Source organism: Tupaia chinensis, unplaced genomic scaffold, assembly GCF_000334495.1.
Source record: "Tupaia chinensis unplaced genomic scaffold, TupChi_1.0 Scaffold000213_1, whole genome shotgun sequence".
Classification (NCBI taxonomy): Eukaryota; Metazoa; Chordata; class Mammalia; order Scandentia; family Tupaiidae; genus Tupaia; species Tupaia belangeri.
The window spans coordinates 230,663-251,254 of NW_006159688.1; the positions used below are offsets into that span (position 1 = coordinate 230,663).

The 20,592-nt window shown below is 38.5% G+C and overlaps 1 protein-coding gene and 1 pseudogene across 1 annotated transcript; one reads left to right on the forward strand and one right to left on the reverse strand.

Moving 5' to 3' along the window:
* Positions 1 to 4,222: 4,222 nt before the first annotated feature.
* LOC102475610 (proteasome subunit alpha type-6 pseudogene) lies at positions 4,223 to 10,057 on the forward strand (annotated as a pseudogene).
* A 351-nt stretch (positions 10,058 to 10,408) lies between these two features.
* LOC102476015 (olfactory receptor 1440) lies at positions 10,409 to 17,633 on the reverse strand. Its single transcript, XM_006147418.2, has 3 exons — positions 16,702 to 17,633; positions 11,390 to 11,527; positions 10,409 to 10,601 (listed from the first exon to the last, which is right to left on the reverse strand). Exons 1-3 carry the CDS (start codon positions 17,628 to 17,630, stop codon positions 10,409 to 10,411), a joined length of 1,260 nt encoding a protein of 419 aa, XP_006147480.1. The 5' UTR covers positions 17,631 to 17,633.
* Positions 17,634 to 20,592: the final 2,959 nt, after the last annotated feature.

Consider the following 20,592-nt stretch of genomic DNA (forward strand, 5'->3'; position numbering starts at 1 on the left):
TCATTTCCTTTGGCTATATACCCAGAAGAGGGATTGCTGGGCCATCAGCCACAATAGGATGGACCTGGAGAACATTATGTTGAGTGGAGTAAGCCAGATGCAGAAAGAAAAACACTGCATAATCTCACTTAGGTGTTAAATCTTAAAAAAAAAAAAAAAAAAAAAAAAAAAAAAAAGAAATAAGGAAAAAGAAAGAAAGGAAAGGAAAGAAAGGAAGAAAGAAGAGTTGAATGTATGGAGGTAGAGACTAACAGAACTTACCAGGGTTGGGGTTAGGGACAGGAAGTGGGGAGCAGCAGATCAAAGGATACAAAGTAGCAAATACATAGAAGGAACAAATCAAAGATCTAAGGTAAGGCATGAGAACTGTAGCTAATTATAGTGTCTTATATTCAGAAGTTTCACTAAATGAGTAGATTATAGCTATTCTTGCCGCAGAGGGAAAACAGTTATGAAATTGTGGTTATGTTCATTTGTTCCATTATAGTAACCATTTTATTGCAAATATGTTTCTTATAAAACCATACTGTATATCTTAAATATACACAATAAAATTTACTTTTTAAAAAGCCAGAAAGCAAATTAATGATGATTTGAACTGAGAAGGTAGATTTAGAAACCAATACTCTGAAAGTAACAGTGTTGGGAAGGAAAACCATATATGGCTGCACAATTAGTAACCACCACCATTCCCTTATTTCCATGCACTTATAATTATCATCAAAGGTATATTTTAGCAAAATTAATCATGAGTCTTTTCTATTTCCACAGGAGTTCATCATTTCCACTCTATTGCATTTTCAGAGGGTGATAAAAGCTATTACGATTATTGCACAGATAACCTGTTTATTTTGACCTGAATCACCTGGAGATAAAGATATATTATAGGAAAAGATTATGTGACATATATTTCCATACAATAATTTATAAATATTTTCATGGTCTGAGAACAACCACAACTTACATGTACAGTGTTATTGGGTACTCATGCACACATGCCTGGCATGTTTCTTAAGCTGCCAGTCTAGGACTCGAACTGTACAGTTGGTCAGGTGGGATCCAGTCACCTTAACCACCACACCAGGGGCTGGCCCCATAGTGCTTTTGAAACACTGAAGATGCAGCATGTGGGTATTTATTATCTTATTTGTGGTCATCCAAAGCAGAGTTGTGATGTCAGACAGAGCTAGTCTCTGATTCTTGCATCTCTACTGACTAGCTGTGTGAGTAAGCTAACACATCTCCTTTTATTTCCTTCAACTATAAAGTGGAGGCAATAACAAGACTACCTTATAGACTGTGAGTATTAAATAAAACAATTTGTGTCAAGTTTTGAAGAGAAATCAGAACAATTTTTAGTTACTTAAAAAAAGATGGGGATCATCAGGATTTGAACCCAGATCTTTATATTCCTAATCCAGGGACTGTCCCCCATTGCACCTGTTGTCTTAACTGGGTATATGTACTTACACATGATAATAATGGCTGCATTCACTGTACATCCTTTACTTGCATTATTGCCAATTTTTACAGAAACATGTTGGCCTATTTCATAACATTTAGCACACTTTTTTGGTTTCATTTGTTGGTTTGTTTGATTGCTTTCTTTGTCTTTGGCTCCTTAACTGTAAGTTCTTGGAGGGCATTATAACCTCAGTTCCTTGCATAGTGCTTGGACATATTAGACATGAAATAATATTTGCCAAATTAGTTCAACTTACAATTTCACAAGACAGATATTATCCAAAAGAACCTCAGTGAGATTATAAAAGCACAAGGGGTTACTGAGTGACTGAGCCAAGACTTAAACTCTTAATTCTTCGACTTCAGAGCCTGTTCCCTTTCCCGAGTGGTATAAAAGGATCTGGCCATGGATCTGGACAATCGGTAGAACCATCCATATATGATACATATAATTAGAATAGATATGATCCTCCTCCCATCCCAACTGACTGGGTAAGACTGGTTCTGTGCAATGCAAATTCAGAACATCATTGTAAAGAGTTTTCTTGTTCTCAACTTTGCAGAGGTATTTACATTTGAACAGGGCCAAAGCAACATGCCAAGATACAGAGGAATGAAGTTTTAATGTAGTGATTACCAAATGAATGATGTATTTGAGTCACAGTGGGTTTTTTTTTTAATTCTTTTTTTTTTTTTTTGTTATAGGGGGCGTGGGCTTGCCAGACAGAGAGACAGAAAGTGAGAAATCACCCCCGGGGGGATGGCCACGCTGCAATCCCTTCTCCTCCTTTCTCCTCTCGGGATCTTGGGCATGCACGCACACACGCCCGGCGTGAGTTTTAAGCCACCGTATCCGGGATGTGAACCAAGGTCGACTACGTGGGAGTCCAGTGACATAGCCATTATGCTAACTGCTGGCCCCCCTACAGTGGGTGCTTTTAATTCACATGATTTTGTAGTATACAATGAAAGAAAACTAGAAAGACTGAGACGAGGGAAAGAAATATGTTGTCTGCATTGATTAATTTTTTTTCCCTCGTCACTTACAGTGCCTAGCACATTACAGGTGCCCAGTGAATATTTGTCACTGGGTAAATCAAGGATTATCAAATATTAGGACATCAGAAAAGTCATGAAGTATTTTTCTATGTTTTTCTATGTGAAGATGTGTCATACTTTTCCAATGACTTCATAGTTATCACTGGCACTATAAACTTATCCTAATTCCAAGACTAGCATGGCCTACTTTAAGTACTGCATTAGTACCAGAAATTTTGAGGATACATCTAAAACGTTAAAATAATGAAATACCAGAGCTGGAAAGCAGCTAACCCAGCTTTCCCCACTAGGGTTAATAAAACTGAAACCAAAAGAGAGCGAATGTCTGCACAGTTGGTTGATAGAAGAGGTGATGATAGGATCTCATTCTTCAGGAGCAGATCTTTATTTCCCTAATTCTAAAACTTAGAGTGTCAAAAGTCATGGGTACTGGAGACAGTGTGGGAAGAGAGTGGGAGAATGGGGAGAGTGTGAGGAAAGACATTAAGGAGAAAAATAGAGAGGCAAGATATTTAAGGGACCCAGAAATGGATTATTATCTGCTGATGATAACATGTATAGTATCCTCAACTGGACTAGTGTGAAGTGTATTCATGTTGGGTAAATTCACCTTATAGGCTAAATGATGTATAGTGATTGAATGTGTAAAATACATGAAATAAATAAAAAATGTTTAAAGTCATTAAAGAGAACCTAGAAAACTGGATTTTTTTTTTCTTGCAAACACATTCACACGTGCACACACCTGTGAGTTTAGAATAATACAAAAATCACTAACCTAAAAGTTAAAAGACAAAAATTGCTTATTCAAGTCCTGTTTCTCTTATCTTCATATTGTGTGACATTTGGAAAAAAATATTTGCCTCTACAAATCGCAATCTTTTCATCTCCTTTATGTACAATAAGATTAACTTAGATGTTTTTTTTTATAGTTTACTTTCTTTCCTTCCTTATTTTTATTTGCAAATAGCAGGAATCTTTCTTAAGAACAAAATCTTCAGAGTTTCAGAATCTAAAATAAGTGAAGTCCAGCTCTTCTGGTGAAAACCAGAGCAGTAGGAAAGTCCAGGATCTTTCCTACTCTGTCTCCCCCACTGTCCTCTCCCATTCTGTGTGTCTAGGATTTGTCAACAATCATTTCAAGGAAGGGAAAAGGGCAGACTCACCTACAACTCCTAAACTCTGAGTTTCAGTCTGATGGCTAAGATCTGATGCTTGGAGCAAGAACAAAACACATCTCTGCTAGCAACTGGATCACAGGTCTGGGCCAAAGAGATAAATAAGAGTTGGATATGGCTGTTAAATTGGTCACCATGGGAAGGACTTGATGGGACTTGAAAGGAAAGCCAGTTTCTTTTTTTTTTTTTTTTCTCCCCCAGGTACCAGTGGGTAGCTTTAGGTTGCAGGGGATGATATGACCCAGAGAATACCTTTGGCAGCTTGGCTGAGTGCCTGGGTTCAGGAGTAAAGAGGATGCCAGCTTCATTGGTGCAGGGGTGATTTCCACTGGCCCTGCTTTCATTCTAGTTCCACTTCCTGGTCTACTTCCAGTAAGATATCCCTGGAGTCAATGAAATCTAAGACTAGTTTTTGGCTCTAGAATAGGCAACAATTTCAGCCAACAGCAGTTACATTTTAAAAGTACTAGATATTTTACAGAGCCCCTCTGGGTAACTCCAAGTGTTGGAACTAAGATTAAATGGGTAAAAACTATAGAGAAAATGGGAATGAGAGAGACTGGTTGAAAGAGTTTAGGTAAACAATAATACAGTCCAAAAGTAGAATGGATGTACTAGAGAGTAGTAAATTCCCTATCACTGGAAGTGTGCAAGAAGGCAGTGAAAGGGTTTAAGATGAAAAGAGAATGTTAATTAGTTGGCCTTATGGGTTCTTTAAAATCCTGAAATTCTGATTCTGTGAAAGAGAGGGGGGGCTTACAGGTACTATCACTTTTGGTTGTGCGGATTGGTCTCATAATATTCTCACAATAGCCCCCAAAGGAAAAAATTCTTAAATGTGTTTTCAGTTTGGAAACTGAAATTTTGGGAAAGTAGCTCACCAAAGATCAGAGAATCTGAACTAAGGTCTCCCAGCACCCAGAGTCCATGCTCAGTTCTCTATACTCCACTGCACTTACAAAGCATGAAACATGGGTGGCTATAGAAAAAAAAAATCACTGGTAGCCCTCATCTTTCAAAAGATCTATATGAAGGGAGCTTAAAAGAAAAAAAAAAAAAACCTTTTGCTGTTTGACTCGGCCAGATTTCCCTCCTGTACATATTTTGGTTTTGATTTATCACATATCCAACTTGAAAAGACCTGCACTCTATTTGTGTGTCTTGGGGAGGGACATGCAAGGAACAGAAGGAAGTGGGCATTGTGTCAACCCACAGGACACTGCAGCTTCTTTCAAGGATTTGTGAAAGAAGGTGGCTACACCCTGTTTATGTTGGCAGCTCTTCAACTTGCGTCCAGATGAGAAAAATCGGCTGCAGTTTCCCTTTTCCACCCACAGCCCCACCAACTTCTCTTTTACCAGGGCCAGAGTCTCCTATTGTGAAGCAAAACAAATGATACCCTTCCTTGAATTCCCAGCTCTTGGCATTATGCCTACATTCTTAGGGTCTCTCTAAAGCCTGATCCTGGAGAAAGGATCGCCACAGCCAAAGTAGTAGCTTGTGTATAATTACTATTTTCTAGAGAAAAACAAAACAAAATGAAACGAAAAACCCCAAAACAAAACCCAAACCTCTTGTTTCATTCTTTATGACATAGTAAAGAGTGTAAGGATAGGATACCAGAAAACTGTGGGGTTTGACAATTCCTGCTTCTCTCCCTTCCTTCCTCCTCCAGAAATGAATGATTCTCTCACTCTCTCTCTCTCTCATGGTTGAAGGAGAATACTGAATACTTGATTCAATAGAATCAGTGAAGTCTCCTTTGATGCCATCTCCATTCTCAGTCAGGAAATTTTAACCCAATTGTTTGTGATATGGCATAAGCATCTTCTTTTTTGTTTCTTCTTTTTAAAGTTTATTTCTTGAGGAAAAGAAAGAGGTGTGGTATTATGCTATGATTCCTGCCTCATCCCTTCCCCAGTGAGCTTTCTCAGCAAGTTAGGATTGTGAGCATACACGTTTAGCATGCAGGGGCAAACTGAGAGCCAAACCCATGATCTTCCATATGGATACACCTTTGCCTGAGCGATGCATTACTGATGGCACTGTTGAGCTGGCCCACTGTCACAGTCTTCTCCTTTGTCTTTTTGCCTTTAGACTCTCTATGATTCAACAACCCTTCCTCCTTAACCTGCAGGTGGACCTTCCTAAAGCACAGATCCTATCATGTCATGGCTTGCTGAAGAATGCTTATTGGTTTGTTTCTCATTAAATGACCCAATGACATCCAAATTCTTTATCCTGATTCTCAAAGCTCGAACTATTCAGAGGTGCTTGGTGAACACGGCATGGAAATCAAACAGGAAAAAATATGAATGAAAGGACCTTGAATGTGGCAAGAAGGAGGGAAGGTGTGGTCTTCCCAGCATAGTTTCAATAGTATAGTGGGAGTGGAACCTATTGGTCTCATTATAGTCACTCCTCACTCAACGAACTACAGCGGAGACTTGGGACCAGTTCTCCAGCAATGGAACTCCCCTTTGTCAGCTTTTGACTCTTTCCCACAGTGGATTAGTATTCACTACATGAAGTTTTCACAGTCATGATGACTGCATATTCCATTTATAAATTTGTACTTTATCGTGTACCTATAGTAGTATTCGGAATAAATAAAAATGATTATGCCAGATTTATATGATTGTGTTATGGCGTGTCTGTCACTTTCTCACATTTATCTAATGTATGTTTTTTGTGTGAACAGGATTACATTAGTCTAGTATAGTATTGCATGATGTCTGTTGAAATATACATGCCCTGTGGTGCCATGACACACTGTAGCACATTCATCTTTAAGCTCCTCGTTTATCAACCCATTTACTTAATGACCCAGTCATAAGAATGGTATTTGGTCATTAAGTGAGGAGTTCCTAAACAGACTAGTTTCAATAAGTATGATAATGAGGTCCCATCTGTTTTGACCATTATGCAGAAGAACTAACCTGATAACTAGTCAATTATTTTTCTATTTTTCTGTCTCCTTGTCACTATTGGGGGAGAAAAGTTCCATGTGACAAATCTGTTATTCTTTCATATTTGCTTTCTTCAGCCCTTGTCTGTGAAACTTCTCTGCTCAGTTCATTGAAACACCTATACTATTTAATGGGATGACACATTGCTCAATTCCAGAATCATAACTAAGGCCAATTAATATCTTTAAATTGTTGTAATTTTTAATTTTTGATGGTTCATATAGCAATTGTCAATGTCAATGAGACAATTCCAGAGACTGGAGAAACTGGAACAGCTTTGGAGACTGACTCAGAGGCCATAGCGAAATACTCTGAAGTGGTAGTTCTCAGCTTTGGCTGCTCACCAGATCATAACCAGTTATTGCTAGGGCCAAGATTCAAGCTTCTGCCTCCAGCCACAGGACAAAGCAGAAGCAAGTGTGACAGGAAGAACAAGGAACCCAGAACCAGAATGAGAGGGGCTTAAAGTGGGAGATGGTGAAGGAACAGAGGAAAAAGTTACAGGATTTTATATACTTAAAAAAAATTTTTTTTTGGGGGGGGGAGAGCCAGAAGGTGGTGGCATGGTGGTTAAGGCACTGGACTTTCACTTTTTCAACTGAGGTTCAAATCCTTGACCTGGTGCTTTTATTTCTCACTGAACCCCCCCCCCATCTGCATCTCTCTCTAATGAGCACACGTGCCCTACAGAAAAATTAAAAATGATAATCATAAATAAAAATAAATAAATAATTCTTTTTTTAACTTCATACTTTTATGAGTGAGAGAGACAGAAAGATAAGCAGAGACAGCACCTCCACGGTCTTAGCCCCCAGCTTCAGTCATGCCCAGATCATGGGCACGGGGTGCCTGGAGTACTCACAGAGATCTCTGAACATGAACCCAGAACCATCCATCCCCTGTGGATCTACTTTGCAAAGCATTGACATTTATTGCCATGCCACCATCCAGACCCTAAGATTTTACACTTTTGCTTAAAACTGATCTTGTCTATTTTTCAAAATAGCTGTTTTAGATCATGGAAAATAAAATTTATTTATTTATTTTGTTAGATTTGGGATAAAAGGGGAAATGTGTTCTTTGAAATCTATTCTCAGTCTTAGAGTAGGTCTATGAACTGTCATGGTAAAACCTAAAATTTAGTAGCCCAACCACATCTGTTGAACATCTGTAGCCCTCTACACATAGTGCCTATTGTCTATTCTTTGAAGAAACTCAGATCCTTTCATCTTGGACTGATGGGAGGAGGAGAGCCTCTTCTGGGAAGCCACAATGCTGTGGTCTTCCCCTGCTGAGAGAGTCACACTAAGCCTTTCTTTAAAACGCTTTTTGGAGACCAGGAACACTGGCACGCACAGAACCTATGGAATCATGGATCCAATTGACTCATGCATTGCAACACTGAGTTGTCCCTTAAAATAGACCTGAAAGTGATCCAAAGCTCATGTGATTTAGAAAAAGAACAACTTCCCTGAACTTGATCTTAAAAGTAGCAATTTGTTGGCAAGACTGTTTCAAGAACCAGCAGCTATGTTTGAAGGCAGGCACTTTTGGCCCATGAAAGTTCCCTGGAGACAGCTGGCAGGCTGGATCCCAGATGTTGGGAAATGCCTTGTCTATGGGAAGCCATAGCAAGCTAGATAAATAGAGGATACTTAGAAGATAAGAGGAAGGAGAAGAGAGTTAGAGGTTATCAAGTACTTGTTTTTGTTTATGTTACTGAGTCATTAATCAGTATTGAAACTAAAATCAGTCTTGACAATCTCTCTGCCAGATTGGACAGAGAGGAAAAAACAAACAAACAAACAAACAAATGCGCTCTTGGTACTGCCTACATTATATCTTCAACTGAGTTCTCAAGACATCACTCTTTTCACATCCATCATCAATGGGTTTGGACAATCAGCTTAAGAGCACCCATACCTGGCTAGGAATGGCAAGAGATGACCCCTTGCTCACTCATATATTGCCTCTCCTTGACCAAGATTCAAGCTCAGTAATCCAAGAAACATTTCTGGGGTGATGTTACCTCACTGTGATTGTTTTATTTCTCTGTGTGCTTCTCAAGTCAACAGTGATTCAACCCTCTCAGTGTAAAGGCTATGCCAAGTATGGTGGCAACTGGGAAGATGCAATCAGACGGCTTCCAGGCTAGTGTCTCTCTAAATTCCCTGGCTGCAAACTGTCTTGATCTTTATTCCTGTACCAACTTCAAACACCACGTCACCCCAGTCACATGATTTGGCGGCCCCATTTTAGACCTCACCAAAATGAGAAACGACTTAATTCTAAAACCTCAAACTCTAAAGTTTCCCTTTACCAAAGCTTCCTGTTTTTCTGCTCTGCCACTCCTAGTCAATCTATTCTTGTTTTTTATGATTTCTTGCCTTTCCCACCCTCCCAGGTTTCTAAACCCGTCATCATGGCCCTAAGTGATTTTCATTGCCAAACCTTATCATTTTCTTTTTTTGCCAGTGATACCCAGAAGCTTAGTCAGTCTACCAAGGGGCTTAGCTGTTTGAATATGGTCTCTCATCCCACAACTACATTCACTGCTGCACAAGATCTTTTCTAAGCTCTTACTGATTCCTTAACACAGCCATCCCAAATAACCGTTCTTGAGAGATTGTACTTGGAAGTAGTGGGTGCACCAATGTGTCCCATGGTTCCAGCGCTGCTTTTTGACTGCCACATTACCATTTTTTCACCCGAGGGCCAGCTCTACCAAGTAGAATATGCTTTCAAGGCTATTAACCAGGGTGGCCTTATATCAGTAGCTGTGAGAGGGAAAGACTGTGCAGTAATTGTCACACAGAAAAAAGTTCCTGACAAGTGATTGGATTCCAGCACCGTAACTCACTTATTCAAGCTGACTGAAAACATTGGCTGTGTGATGACAAGAATGACAGCTGACAGCTGATCCCAGGTACATGCTATGAGGCAGTTAATTGGAAATACAAGTATGGTTATGAGATTCCTGTGGACATGCTGTGTAAAAGAATTGCTGGTATTTCTCAGGTCTACACACAGAATGCTGAGATGAGGCCTCTTGGTTGTTGTATGATATTAACTGGTATAGATGAAGAGCAAGGTCCTCAGGTGTACAAGCGTGATCCTGCAGGTTACTACTGTGGGTTTAAAGCCACTGCCACAGGAGTTAAACAAACTGAGTCAACCAGCTTCCTTGAAAAATAAGTGAAGAAATTTGATTAGACATTTCAACAGACAGTGGGAACTGCAATCACACGCCGGTCTACTGTTCTGTCCATTGATTTCAAACCTTCAGAAATAGAAGCTGGAGTAGTTACAGTTGGAAATCCTAAATTCAGGATTCTTACAGAAGCAGAGATTGACGCTCACCTTGTGGCTCTAGCAGAGAGAGACTAAACATTGTCATTAGTTTACCAAATCCATGATGCCACTTGTCTGTGGGTTTGGTCACAACAAACCAACATATGGAGGCCCCTGGATTGTAAAAAAAACCTCTTCCACTTCTCCTACTGCTGAAGTGGTTAGGACTCTGTATAAATAAAAACAGCGATTTTGGAAAAAACAAATAAATAAATAACCATTCTTGATATTCTCAACCAAATTGGGTTTCTCCCTGTCTTGAATCTTCATAGCTTGTACTCATTCCCTACTGACTTTTATTAGTTTCTGACTTAGATAATAGTCATATCTGCTTATGTAAGGTTTTTGAACATTTTTACCATTGAATTTCTTATTCATCTTTATATTTCAACACCTATCAGAGTGCCCATCATCAAATAAATGCTCAGCAACTGTTTCCTGAATTGAATAGAGCAGCTTCTCCACAAAGAGATTTTTGAAAGATAAATGTTTCACCAGGATAGAGCTGCAAAGTTTGGATGGAGTAGTTTCACACCGAAACATAATAAAATCTGCAAAGAGGGTTATTAGGTCTCTATCACTGCATAACAGATTAACACACATTTAGCAGTTTAAGACAATGGACATTGTTTCATTGTTCTGTAGGTCATAAATCCAGCACTGCCTGGATGAGTTCTCTGATTACAGTCTTTCTCCTGAATAAGGGTAAGAGAGGATATCGAAGTTGTTTAGCTCCATCCACCTCTTTAAGTAGGATGTCACTTCTTTCTGCATCTTGTGAAGTAGGAAGGGAGGTTGTTTTAATGCTGCTTTTACAGATGAGATGTGATAAGTCAAAGTTACTTGCAAAGAGCTTGTGAATACCTTTCAAGAGGAATTTTTCTTATAGTCAGAGTTTTCTTATGTTTCTCCAAAGACCAAAGAGGGCCAGCCATGTAGCCTAGTGGCTATGGCAGCTGGATCCCACATGGTTTACTGTGAAGCTTAAATCCCAGCCACAGTGGCTTGAAAGACATGCCATGCACATGTGTGCACATGCCCCAAATCCTGGCAAGGTGGAGAAATGAAGGAGAAGGGATTGTAGCATGACCATGATCCATTGCAGAGTTATTTTTTTTTCTCTTTCTTTCTGTCTCTGGCAAAGACATATACCTTCTGGCAAAAAAAAAAAAAAAAAAAGACAATTAAGAAGTTATGAGACCACTGAATAATGTAGACTACTAGGGATAGAGCAGAGATGGATTTATTCAGCCTTTGCAGATATGCATGCCGAGATACTTACAGGGATCATTCTAGTTGTAGTGGCAACTGTTTAGGAAAAAGAATATCTAGTGTGGACCATTGTGGGTGGGGTGTTAACATTCTGACCTCTCGGATGACTTGACACTGGTGAAGGTGCATGTCTGGTCCCTCATTTGCTGTTTGTTTGCTGGGTCACCTTCAGCAAATGGGAGCTGAGCTTCAACTCTCATCCGTGAGATAAGGGGTTCATAGCTGTCATGAAGCCTAAAGAAAGGTTCACAGATGTGAACGTTAAAGAGTTACACGTGAAAGTCAGTATTGTCACTCTCATTACTCAAGACTCTAAGCCTTGTCCTTTGTTTTGTTATTGTTACTGCAGATTCTTGGGATGGGCCTCCCTCTACTGGTTAATGACAGTCTAGCAAGATTTTACATTTGGATGTCTTGTAGCAGTCAACATACATAACTTTGTTCCATTACGTATTCATTGGTTAATTTGGTCTTCATAACCACTGGCAGTCCATATAACTCACAGTGGTAGAAGTCAACCTGTATTTTAAATGCAGAAAGAGAAATGACTATTTCGAGGAAACCTATGTAAATCTCTTTGTTTCTACTTTTAACCAAAGAGGCTGTCCTTCTCTTCTTCCTTCCTCATTTGGCTCAGTTCTGAACCAAGAATATGGAGTTATCAAGGACGTGCCTTGCTGGTGACTGATGTATCTGGACCATGCCATAGCAAGCAGGCAGAGGAGTTGCTGGAGTCTTGGTGGTTCTAGCCAGTCATAGCTCTACCAGAGTTTGCGGTCCAAGCCTGTGCAGGCTATTCAGGGGTCACATAGGACATGAGTGTTTTCTGTGCATTCCTTAGTTTTTTGTGTCCTCTTCTTTTGGTATAGAGAAGAGCAGTTTCTTTCGTTTATGGTGAATTACTGAGGAACTGAGATGACTTAGCATTATATTCGATTTTTCTTTTTAGAATTAATTTTACTTTAACTTTGTTATTATTTTCCAATTTGATCACACACACACACACACACACGGGGTGGGGGGTGGTGTCAGGATGTGAAAGCAAGCTACCAGGTCCAGGACTTGAACTGTAGTCAGCCATGTGGGAGTCCAGCTCCTTTAATCACCACACCACCTGCTACCTCCTACACTTGATTTTTAAAATTTTCTTAGAACTTTTCATTTCCATGGCTTGCTTCTTATTTTTTTTTCTTTTTCATCATATCTCTAAGAGATACTCATCTCAGAAATGGAACCTTTCTAAGGATGTCACCTTTGGTCCTGTGCACTTTTAAATCTTGCTATCATATCCTTTTCTTTTCCCTTGTTTCTTTCTTTCATTCTTCCTTTCTTCTCTCTCTCTCTCTTTCTCTTTCTTTCATTTCTTTCTCTTTCTTTCTTCCTTTCTTCTCTCTCTCTTTCTCTTTCTTTCATTTCTTTGAAGTTTATTTCTTCCATGAGAGAGAGAAAGAGGCACTTCCAAGAAGATCTTCATGCCACAATCCATCCCAACCTCACGCAACCAGGACCAAGGGCATGTGTGCACCTCAGACCAGTAGCCTGGGACCTTCCCATAAGACCTCAGTGTAATCAAGCATTGTGTTACTACTGTACCACTGTATCAGGCCTTTTTAAAAAAACAAAACCCAAAATGCTATATTGAGTTATAGTTCACGTTTTATAAAATCCATGCATTTAAAATGTACAACTCGGTAGCTTTTTAGCATATTCAGTTTCCATTTCCACAATCTAATAGAAAACATTTTCATAAAAATCAATTCCATATTCATTAACAGTCACCCCTCATTTCTCTACACCCCTGCATCCTTAGTAACCACTAATTGACTTTCTCTCTATATAGCTTTGCCTGTTCTGAATATTTCATTAAAATTAGATTTTAAAACATGTGGTCCTCTGTGGTTGGCTCTTTTACTTAGCATGATGTTTTCAAGGTTCATCCATGTTGTAACATGTGTCAGGACTTCATTCGTTTTATGGCCAAGCAATATTCCACTCCATGGATACACTAAGCTTCTTCATTTGAATTCATTACTTTCAGTGTTCTGAATCACCAGATCTCTGACTTGTTCTCAGTACTTCTCCCTTTAGAGAAGACATATCTCTTTCTGGAGAAGATGTTATTTGTGTTTTACCATAGCTAGTCCCAACTGCTTTGTAGATTCCCCACCCCCCATAATAGATAGATAGGATAGAGAGCACGTGAGTATGTATAAGAGAGAGAAAGAGAGAAAGGGGGAGCATCCTCAACAGGGTCTCATTGCCCTAACTGCCTTTCCCTAGCGCGTCAGTTTCAAGATCTTGGGTATATGCACACATGCCCAGCGTCTTTTCAAGCCAGCCAGGGAAACTGAACCCCAGTCAGCCATGTGGCTTCCTACAATGTGATTCCGTTTCCTACTGACTATACTATAAGGTTATTCTTTTTAGTGATAATCCAGTATCTGAGGGGTTTGTAAGTCTGTATATATGGTCTAATTTTTTTCCCTGCTGGTTCTCAATTATGGGAGCTTGACTGTGTATTTGTAAATTATTTTTTTCTGTGAACTATTTTGTTTTTTTTTGTTGTTGTTGTTGTTATCTCTTGACCATAACCTGTAGGAATTCTTACTTATTTATAACCAAGGCCATAGCCCTCTGGGTGTTCTGTACACGTCACCTTTTAGGCTAAGAGCCATGCCTTGACCTTAATCCTCTGGCCTCTCACCATCCCTGCAGTCTACATGGCAGAAGTGTGGGATCTCCAGCTCCAGCAGGACCAGCTCCCCAAGGTGAAAGCTATGTAGCACTTTTTTTTTTTTTTTGAGAGATTTTCACTGTAGGGTGCGTGTGCTCGCCAGACAGACAGAGAGAGACATAGAGACAGAAAGCGAGAAATAACCCCCCAGGGGGGATGGTCACGCCACAATCCCTTCTCCTCCATTCTCCTCTCGGGATCTTGGGCACGCACGCACATGTGCCCAGTGTGAGTTTTAAGCCACTGGGTCCGGGACACGAACTGCGGTCGACTACGTGGGAATCCAGCGACATAGCCATTACGCTAACTGCTGGTTCCCTATGTAGCACTTTTTTACTTCTTTCATTTTCCAGTTTTATTTCATTGGAAAGATTAGCTTATTTCTTGTTTCATTAAGTAGAAATACATATATAAGATTATTTTATTTCAAGCCAGCTGATAGCATAGTGGTTAAGGCAGCAAGAGACGACATGACTGACTGCAGTTCAAGTCCTGGACCCAGTGGCCTGAAAAACATGCCAGGTACACATATCTGCATGCCAAAATCCCAAGAGAAGAATGGAGAAGAAGAGATTGTGGTGAGGCCATCCCCACTGGGGAGTGCTTTCTCGTTTTCTTTCTCTCTCAGTCTTTCTCCAGCGAGTGCATACATCCTATAGCAAATTTTAAAAAAAGATAATTTTATTTCAAATATAATATTTCCATTTTCAGTCAGGATTATTATTTAGATGTAATTAAATTCACCAAACTGTCAGACATGAACTCCTTCATAAACATAATTGCCCATTCTTTTAACCTTATCTTCAGTTACCCTTCTTTTATTTTTAACATGCCAATAGCATCAATTTCATCTTTTAATTGAGATGATTGCTATTCCTGAAGTCTTTATGGATCTGACACTGCTGTGCTTTCTAAAGTTTTACCCATAAGGCCTTATTTCCTTTAGTATTTTGAGATGCATATAGCCTAATTTTCTTTAGAAGATTATTATGGAGAATTGTTTGAGCCTAGGTTTAAGATTCTTGGGAATCTTGAGAGGCTTTGCTTTTGTTACTGATGCCTACTTGAGGGTACTTCCAAACAGGGACTACTTTAAAATAAATGATCAGCAAAAGATTCTTTGAACTACTTAGGAAATGTGAATTCAGACCACAACCTCCATGAGGGCATGTGGTCACAAATTCTGTTTACTTTTCCCTATACCTAGCACAAAGGCTGAGTTGAGATTTTCTTTACTTTTCTTTTTCTTCTTTCTCTCTTTCTTTCTTTCTTTCTTTCTTTCTTTCTTTCTTTCTTTTTTTTTTTGAAACAGGATTTCGTAGTAGTTGTTCTTTAATTTTCTCTCACACTAAAGATATAGTCCATTGGGTTCTCATATACATATATCTCTGGTTCCCCTGTCAGACTCAGGCAGCCCCAAGCTTTTTCTCTCCTTTCACACATCCCATGTAGCTGTCAACTTATAGGCCTAATATTACCAGAGTTTCATAGATTCTCTTGATGTGAAAGATAACTTCAGAGTTGCTTCTGCTCTCGAGATTCCTGATTTTATTTTATAATTAGGTACTGGAGATTTTCTTTCTGTTCTTGTCTACTCAAAAATATATTTTAAAATATTTTCTGAAAAATATTTTACCCAACATCTTTTGTTGTTTTGCAGCCATAGGTATATTTATGCTATCCAGTCTGTCATGATAACAGAAACGGAAATTTTCCAATGTTTTATAGTCCAAATGATTACTTTTTCTTTTGTATTTTAGCTCTCCAAAGGCAGATCAGTACCACAGAAATTTCTCTCTTTATGCTCATGCAAACATTTATGTTTAGTTTTTATGTTTGAGAGGTTTTTTGTTTGTTTGTTTTGTTTTTTGCCATAGAGTATGTGTACTTACCAGAGAGATAGACAGAAAGCAAGAAATCGCCCTCTGGGGAGGATGGCCACACCACAATCCTTTCTCCTCCATTCTCCTCTTGGGATTTTGGCCACACATGCATACGTGCCTGGTGTGAGTTTTAAGCCATTAGGTCTAGGGCTCAAACCGCAGTCAACTACATGGGAGTCCAGTGCCTAAACTACCATGCCACTCACTGACCCCTTATGTTTAGTTTTTAAACTATGATGCTAGAAAACAAGTTCTAGATCGAATGCCCTGTGGCATATTTCCTTGGCAGGAAAGTTAGTTTAAATCTAAAATTATGTTTTCCTCCACATACCTACCTCAAACAGTTAGAATTTACCCAGGCATCCTAAGAGTCTGAAATATAGGACAAAGTGGTCATTGCACTGCTTGTGATGCATACGAGAAGAACCGTTTGCTTTATGTTTAGTCCATTCCCTCCAATTACAGTCTGAAGTTTTGAAAGAAGTTATAAAAGTTGGACGCCAAAGAACTGAAGGTTACTGCTTTTAAAAAAAACCTGACATATCACCTGCTTAGCAAGCTCTCTGCTGGGGTAGGAAAGGTGGGTCAACAGTCAAGCTCAAGAAAGCCACAGAATTTGCATGGCACTGAGCCAGTCCTAGATTTAGATAGGTCGACTCACTTGCAACCCTTCCAGAATGTTGATGAAGTTGAATAATCTTAAATGGATTTCCCTTGCATAGTCTTGAAACTTCCAGTCAGCAGGGTCGCTAGTCTATCAGATTGTTAATGAACAGTGAGAGTGAAAAAACAGTCTCTTATTTTTATACCTCTTAAGGGCATCTTTGATTTCTTTGTTCCTCAGGCTGTAAATCAAAGGGTTCAGCATGGGAATCACCACTGTATAGAACACTGATGCCATCCTGTCATAACCCAAAGAATTACCAGAATTGGGACGCATATAGACAAAGAGGCCTGATCCAAAAAAGAAAGACACTGCTGATAGGTGAGAAGCACAAGTGTTAAAGGCCTTGGACCTGCCTTCAACTGAGCTGATCTTCAAGATGGTGGCAGCAATATAACCATAGGATATCACAATAACTAACACAGATATTACACCAAATATCACTGCTATTACAAATTTCATGACTTGTAGGAAAAAAGTTTCAGAACAGGATAAAACTAATAATTGAGGCAGGTCACAGAAGAAGTGGTTGATGACATTTGGTCCACAGAAATCGAGCTTCAGTAAGGCACATAGTTGGATCAATGAACCAAAGATACCAGTTATGTAGGCTCCAGCCACCATCTGCACACAGAGGGAGGGAGACATGATGGCTGTGTACAGCAGAGGGTTACAAATGGCAGCGTATCTATCATAAGCCATGGCTGCCAGGAGACAGCACTCAGTCAGACCCAGGCTAGAGAAGAAGAAGTACTGCATGGTACATCCCATAAAGGAGATGGATTTAGGCTTCTTAAAGAAGTCTGAGAGCATCTTGGGAGTTGTGGAGGTAACATAGCAGAAATCTAAGAAGGAAAGATTGCTGAGGAAAAAGTACATGGGTGTATGTAGGCAGGAGTCCATCCTAATGAGGATGATAAGACCCAGATTCCAGGTGACCGTCAAGAAGTAAATTCCCAGGAATACTGTAAAGAGAACAATCTTGAACTTGGGGAAATCTGAGAATCCCAAAAGGATGAATTTGGTGACTGTTGTACTATTTCTTCCTCCAACCATTATTCTGACGTTTCTTAAGCCTGAAGAAAGATCCTTGAGTTAATCATTGATTATTTTAAAATTATGAAACTTCTCTGTTTTGTATATATTGGGTTGTTGTAAAAGTCATGAGACATCTTTACATAGAAAAAATATGTCATGATCTTTCCAGTGACCCAATAATTGTGTTTTGGACAAAACAGTTATTCACAAGTCAACATAACTTTGCAACATAACATTATTCGAATTACGTTTAGGGCCATTGTAAATCCCATTTCCCAATTACTCTTTTTAAAACTTAATTAATGAATTATGTTTTTACATTTTCCCACAAACATTTACTTTACATATCAAAAATTTTTTGCTCATACTCTATAGTTCTTGACAGCTAATAAACAACTTTCAAAATTTCAAAAAACTAAATTTTAAAGATAACTTTGAAAATATTTGTTATAATTTTGTTTGTGACTCTATAACAACAGAGATAGTATGGTTTTAAATATTTTTGAGAAAATAATTACATGTCAACTATTTCAACTGTTGAAAAGCCAACACCCAGCACACAATTTCCCAATTACTCTTAATAGTTCAAGTTACATTCATGCATTTTTTTACATAAACACACATAAACATACATACAATGTTACCAATGTCTAAAAGGTACCAAATTATATTAGCATTAAAACTTAAAGACATTCTTTCTTGACATTCTCTTGTCAAAACTGCCCATATTTATTTAGTGTTAATCTTTGATAACTTACAGGTTAAAAATGTTGTTTTCTTGTTTTTAATTTCTATTTGCTCTACATATTCTCCCTTTTTTGCCATAGTGTGCATGCACTCACTGAAGAAGAGAGACAGAGAGACAGCGAGGTGGAAAGTGAGAAATCACCCCCTGGGAGGGATGGCTATGCTGCAATCCCTTCTCTTCCTGGAATTTTGGGCATGTGCACACACATGCCCGGTGCGATTGTCAAGCCACCAAGTCAAGGACTTGAACTGCAATAGACCACGTGGGAGTCTAGCCCCATAAACACTGTGAAACCTGCTGGCCCTTACTTTTTTTTTGGTTTATTTGTCTAGTAGGTTGTTAATTACCATATTGTAGAAGCTCTTTATGGATAGAAAATAATAACACTTTGTCCCTCAGACATGACAATTCTTTTCCAATCTTATCATTTATTATCAATATTGTTTATGTTGTATTTTGCTATATGGAATTCTTCTATTTTCATGCAGTCAATTTTGTGTGATAGGTTTGGTTCCTGGTGCTAGTGTTATACTGAAAAATATTTCTTTACCTAATTTAATAAGATTATTTTCTATTAGTTTTTTTTGTGTTTTTATAGTTACATTTACATTTTCTGGGACATTTTAATACATAGTGTGAGGTATAAATCAGGTTATTTTAGCTTTGTTTTTCCAAACTGGTCCCCACTTATCCCAACACAAGTAACAATTTTTCTATTGACTAAAGTCATCTTTATAATGAAGTTGTTTGTGAACTCTCTATTCTACTCATTTTTTTTCTTTTCTTTAATTGCCAGAAAGCACACATGCTTATCATAAAGAGGAAGAGGGAGAGAGAGAAAGCACTTCCCATAGGATGTGGTCAAACTGAAATCCTTTCCCCTTCACTTCTCTGTCTTGTCAGGATTTGGGGCGCATAGGAACACACACTTTGCATGTTTTTCAAGCTGCTGGGCCTGGATTTCAACCACAGCAGACCATGTGGGATCCAGCCTCTGATATTCTGCACTTAACCACTGTGCCAAGTGGTGGGCTCGTATTCTAATCAGTTTTTAATTTATCAGTCCACAAGTTATCTGCTCAGTCTTCCACCATTTTTTCTAATTCCTTATAATCAGATTTTATTAATAAATTATAGGACCTTTTCATAACTGGTAAGAGCCATTTCATTTTTCTACTCTGATAAGTTTGATGGTTCTCATATTTATACCTTCAGAAGATCTTTATGAGTAACCTATCAAATGAAGTAAAAATTTTATTGCATCTCATTTTTCATTAATACAGGGAGAAATAACAAAAAAATTCTCTTTGCTAAGTTGTTAAGTAAAGTAATAGAAGAGATAACACTGAAAACTTTATAAATTTAAATACTAAGACTCTCAAATGGTGGAAGTACCTGGGTCTAATGACAAGCTCTGTATCTACATTATTATAAGTTCTCTGTACCTTCAGTTTTCCCATCTGTAAAATAATTGTAGCTATTCTCCTTGTATCAAAGTGGCTTTATTGTAAGCTTATGGGAGCAATAATCTTGACAGGAAAATACATCTACAAAAGAGTGATCTGATATTGTATGACATTATTAAGCAATTTTTACACCCAGAGAAGGGAATTATTTAACCACCTAGAAAGAGGAAATTGTAGAGACTCAATGACATTTATCAATATACTCTATGAAGCCACAATGTCTAGACTATACTCCTACAGTAAGATCTGAATCATAGATTATATATATTTAGCACATCTTCAACAAAATAGAAAGATCCTAGCAGCTAAATTTACAAAAATATTAAGCAAAAGATTTTTTGGAAACACTAAATGTTGTGGTATGTCTGTACTATAGTTCATTATGCCATTCTTCAGGATACATGTGTCCTAGGGATCCTGAAGCTATATTAATCTGAGGTCTTAGAAAATGTTTTCAGTGACGTTGATTTGGTTTTGACTCTTTTGTGTTATTGATTTTCTTTTAAATAATATTTTTTTAGAGATTTTTGTCTTAAGGCACACATGTTCGCCGGAAAGAGAAAGAGTGACAGAGACCGTGAGAGAGAGAGTGAAAATTATTCCCAAGAGGAGATGGTCACACCACAATCCCTTGTCCTCCATTCTCCTCCCAGGAGCGACTGTGGGAGTCTAGCAGCATAACCACTACATCATCTGCTCATCCCAATAAAAAGATTTTTAAATGAAAAGGTAAAAACAAAGTAAAATACAGATCGTGATATATTTG

Excerpts from the sequence above, each read along its gene's own strand:
- LOC102476015 (XM_006147418.2), bottom strand. The coding sequence starts at position 17,630 with ATGGTTGGAGGAAGAAATAGTACAACAGTCACCAAATTCATCCTTTTG. Across the intron at positions 11,528-16,701 it reads AGGTATAAAAATAAGAGACT|GCTTCATGACAGCTATGAAC; the intron begins GTTTTTTCACTC and ends ACCTTTCTTTAG. Across the intron at positions 10,602-11,389 it reads AGTGTCAAGTCATCCGAGAG|TGATAGAGACCTAATAACCC; the intron begins GTCAGAATGTTA and ends TCTGTTATGCAG.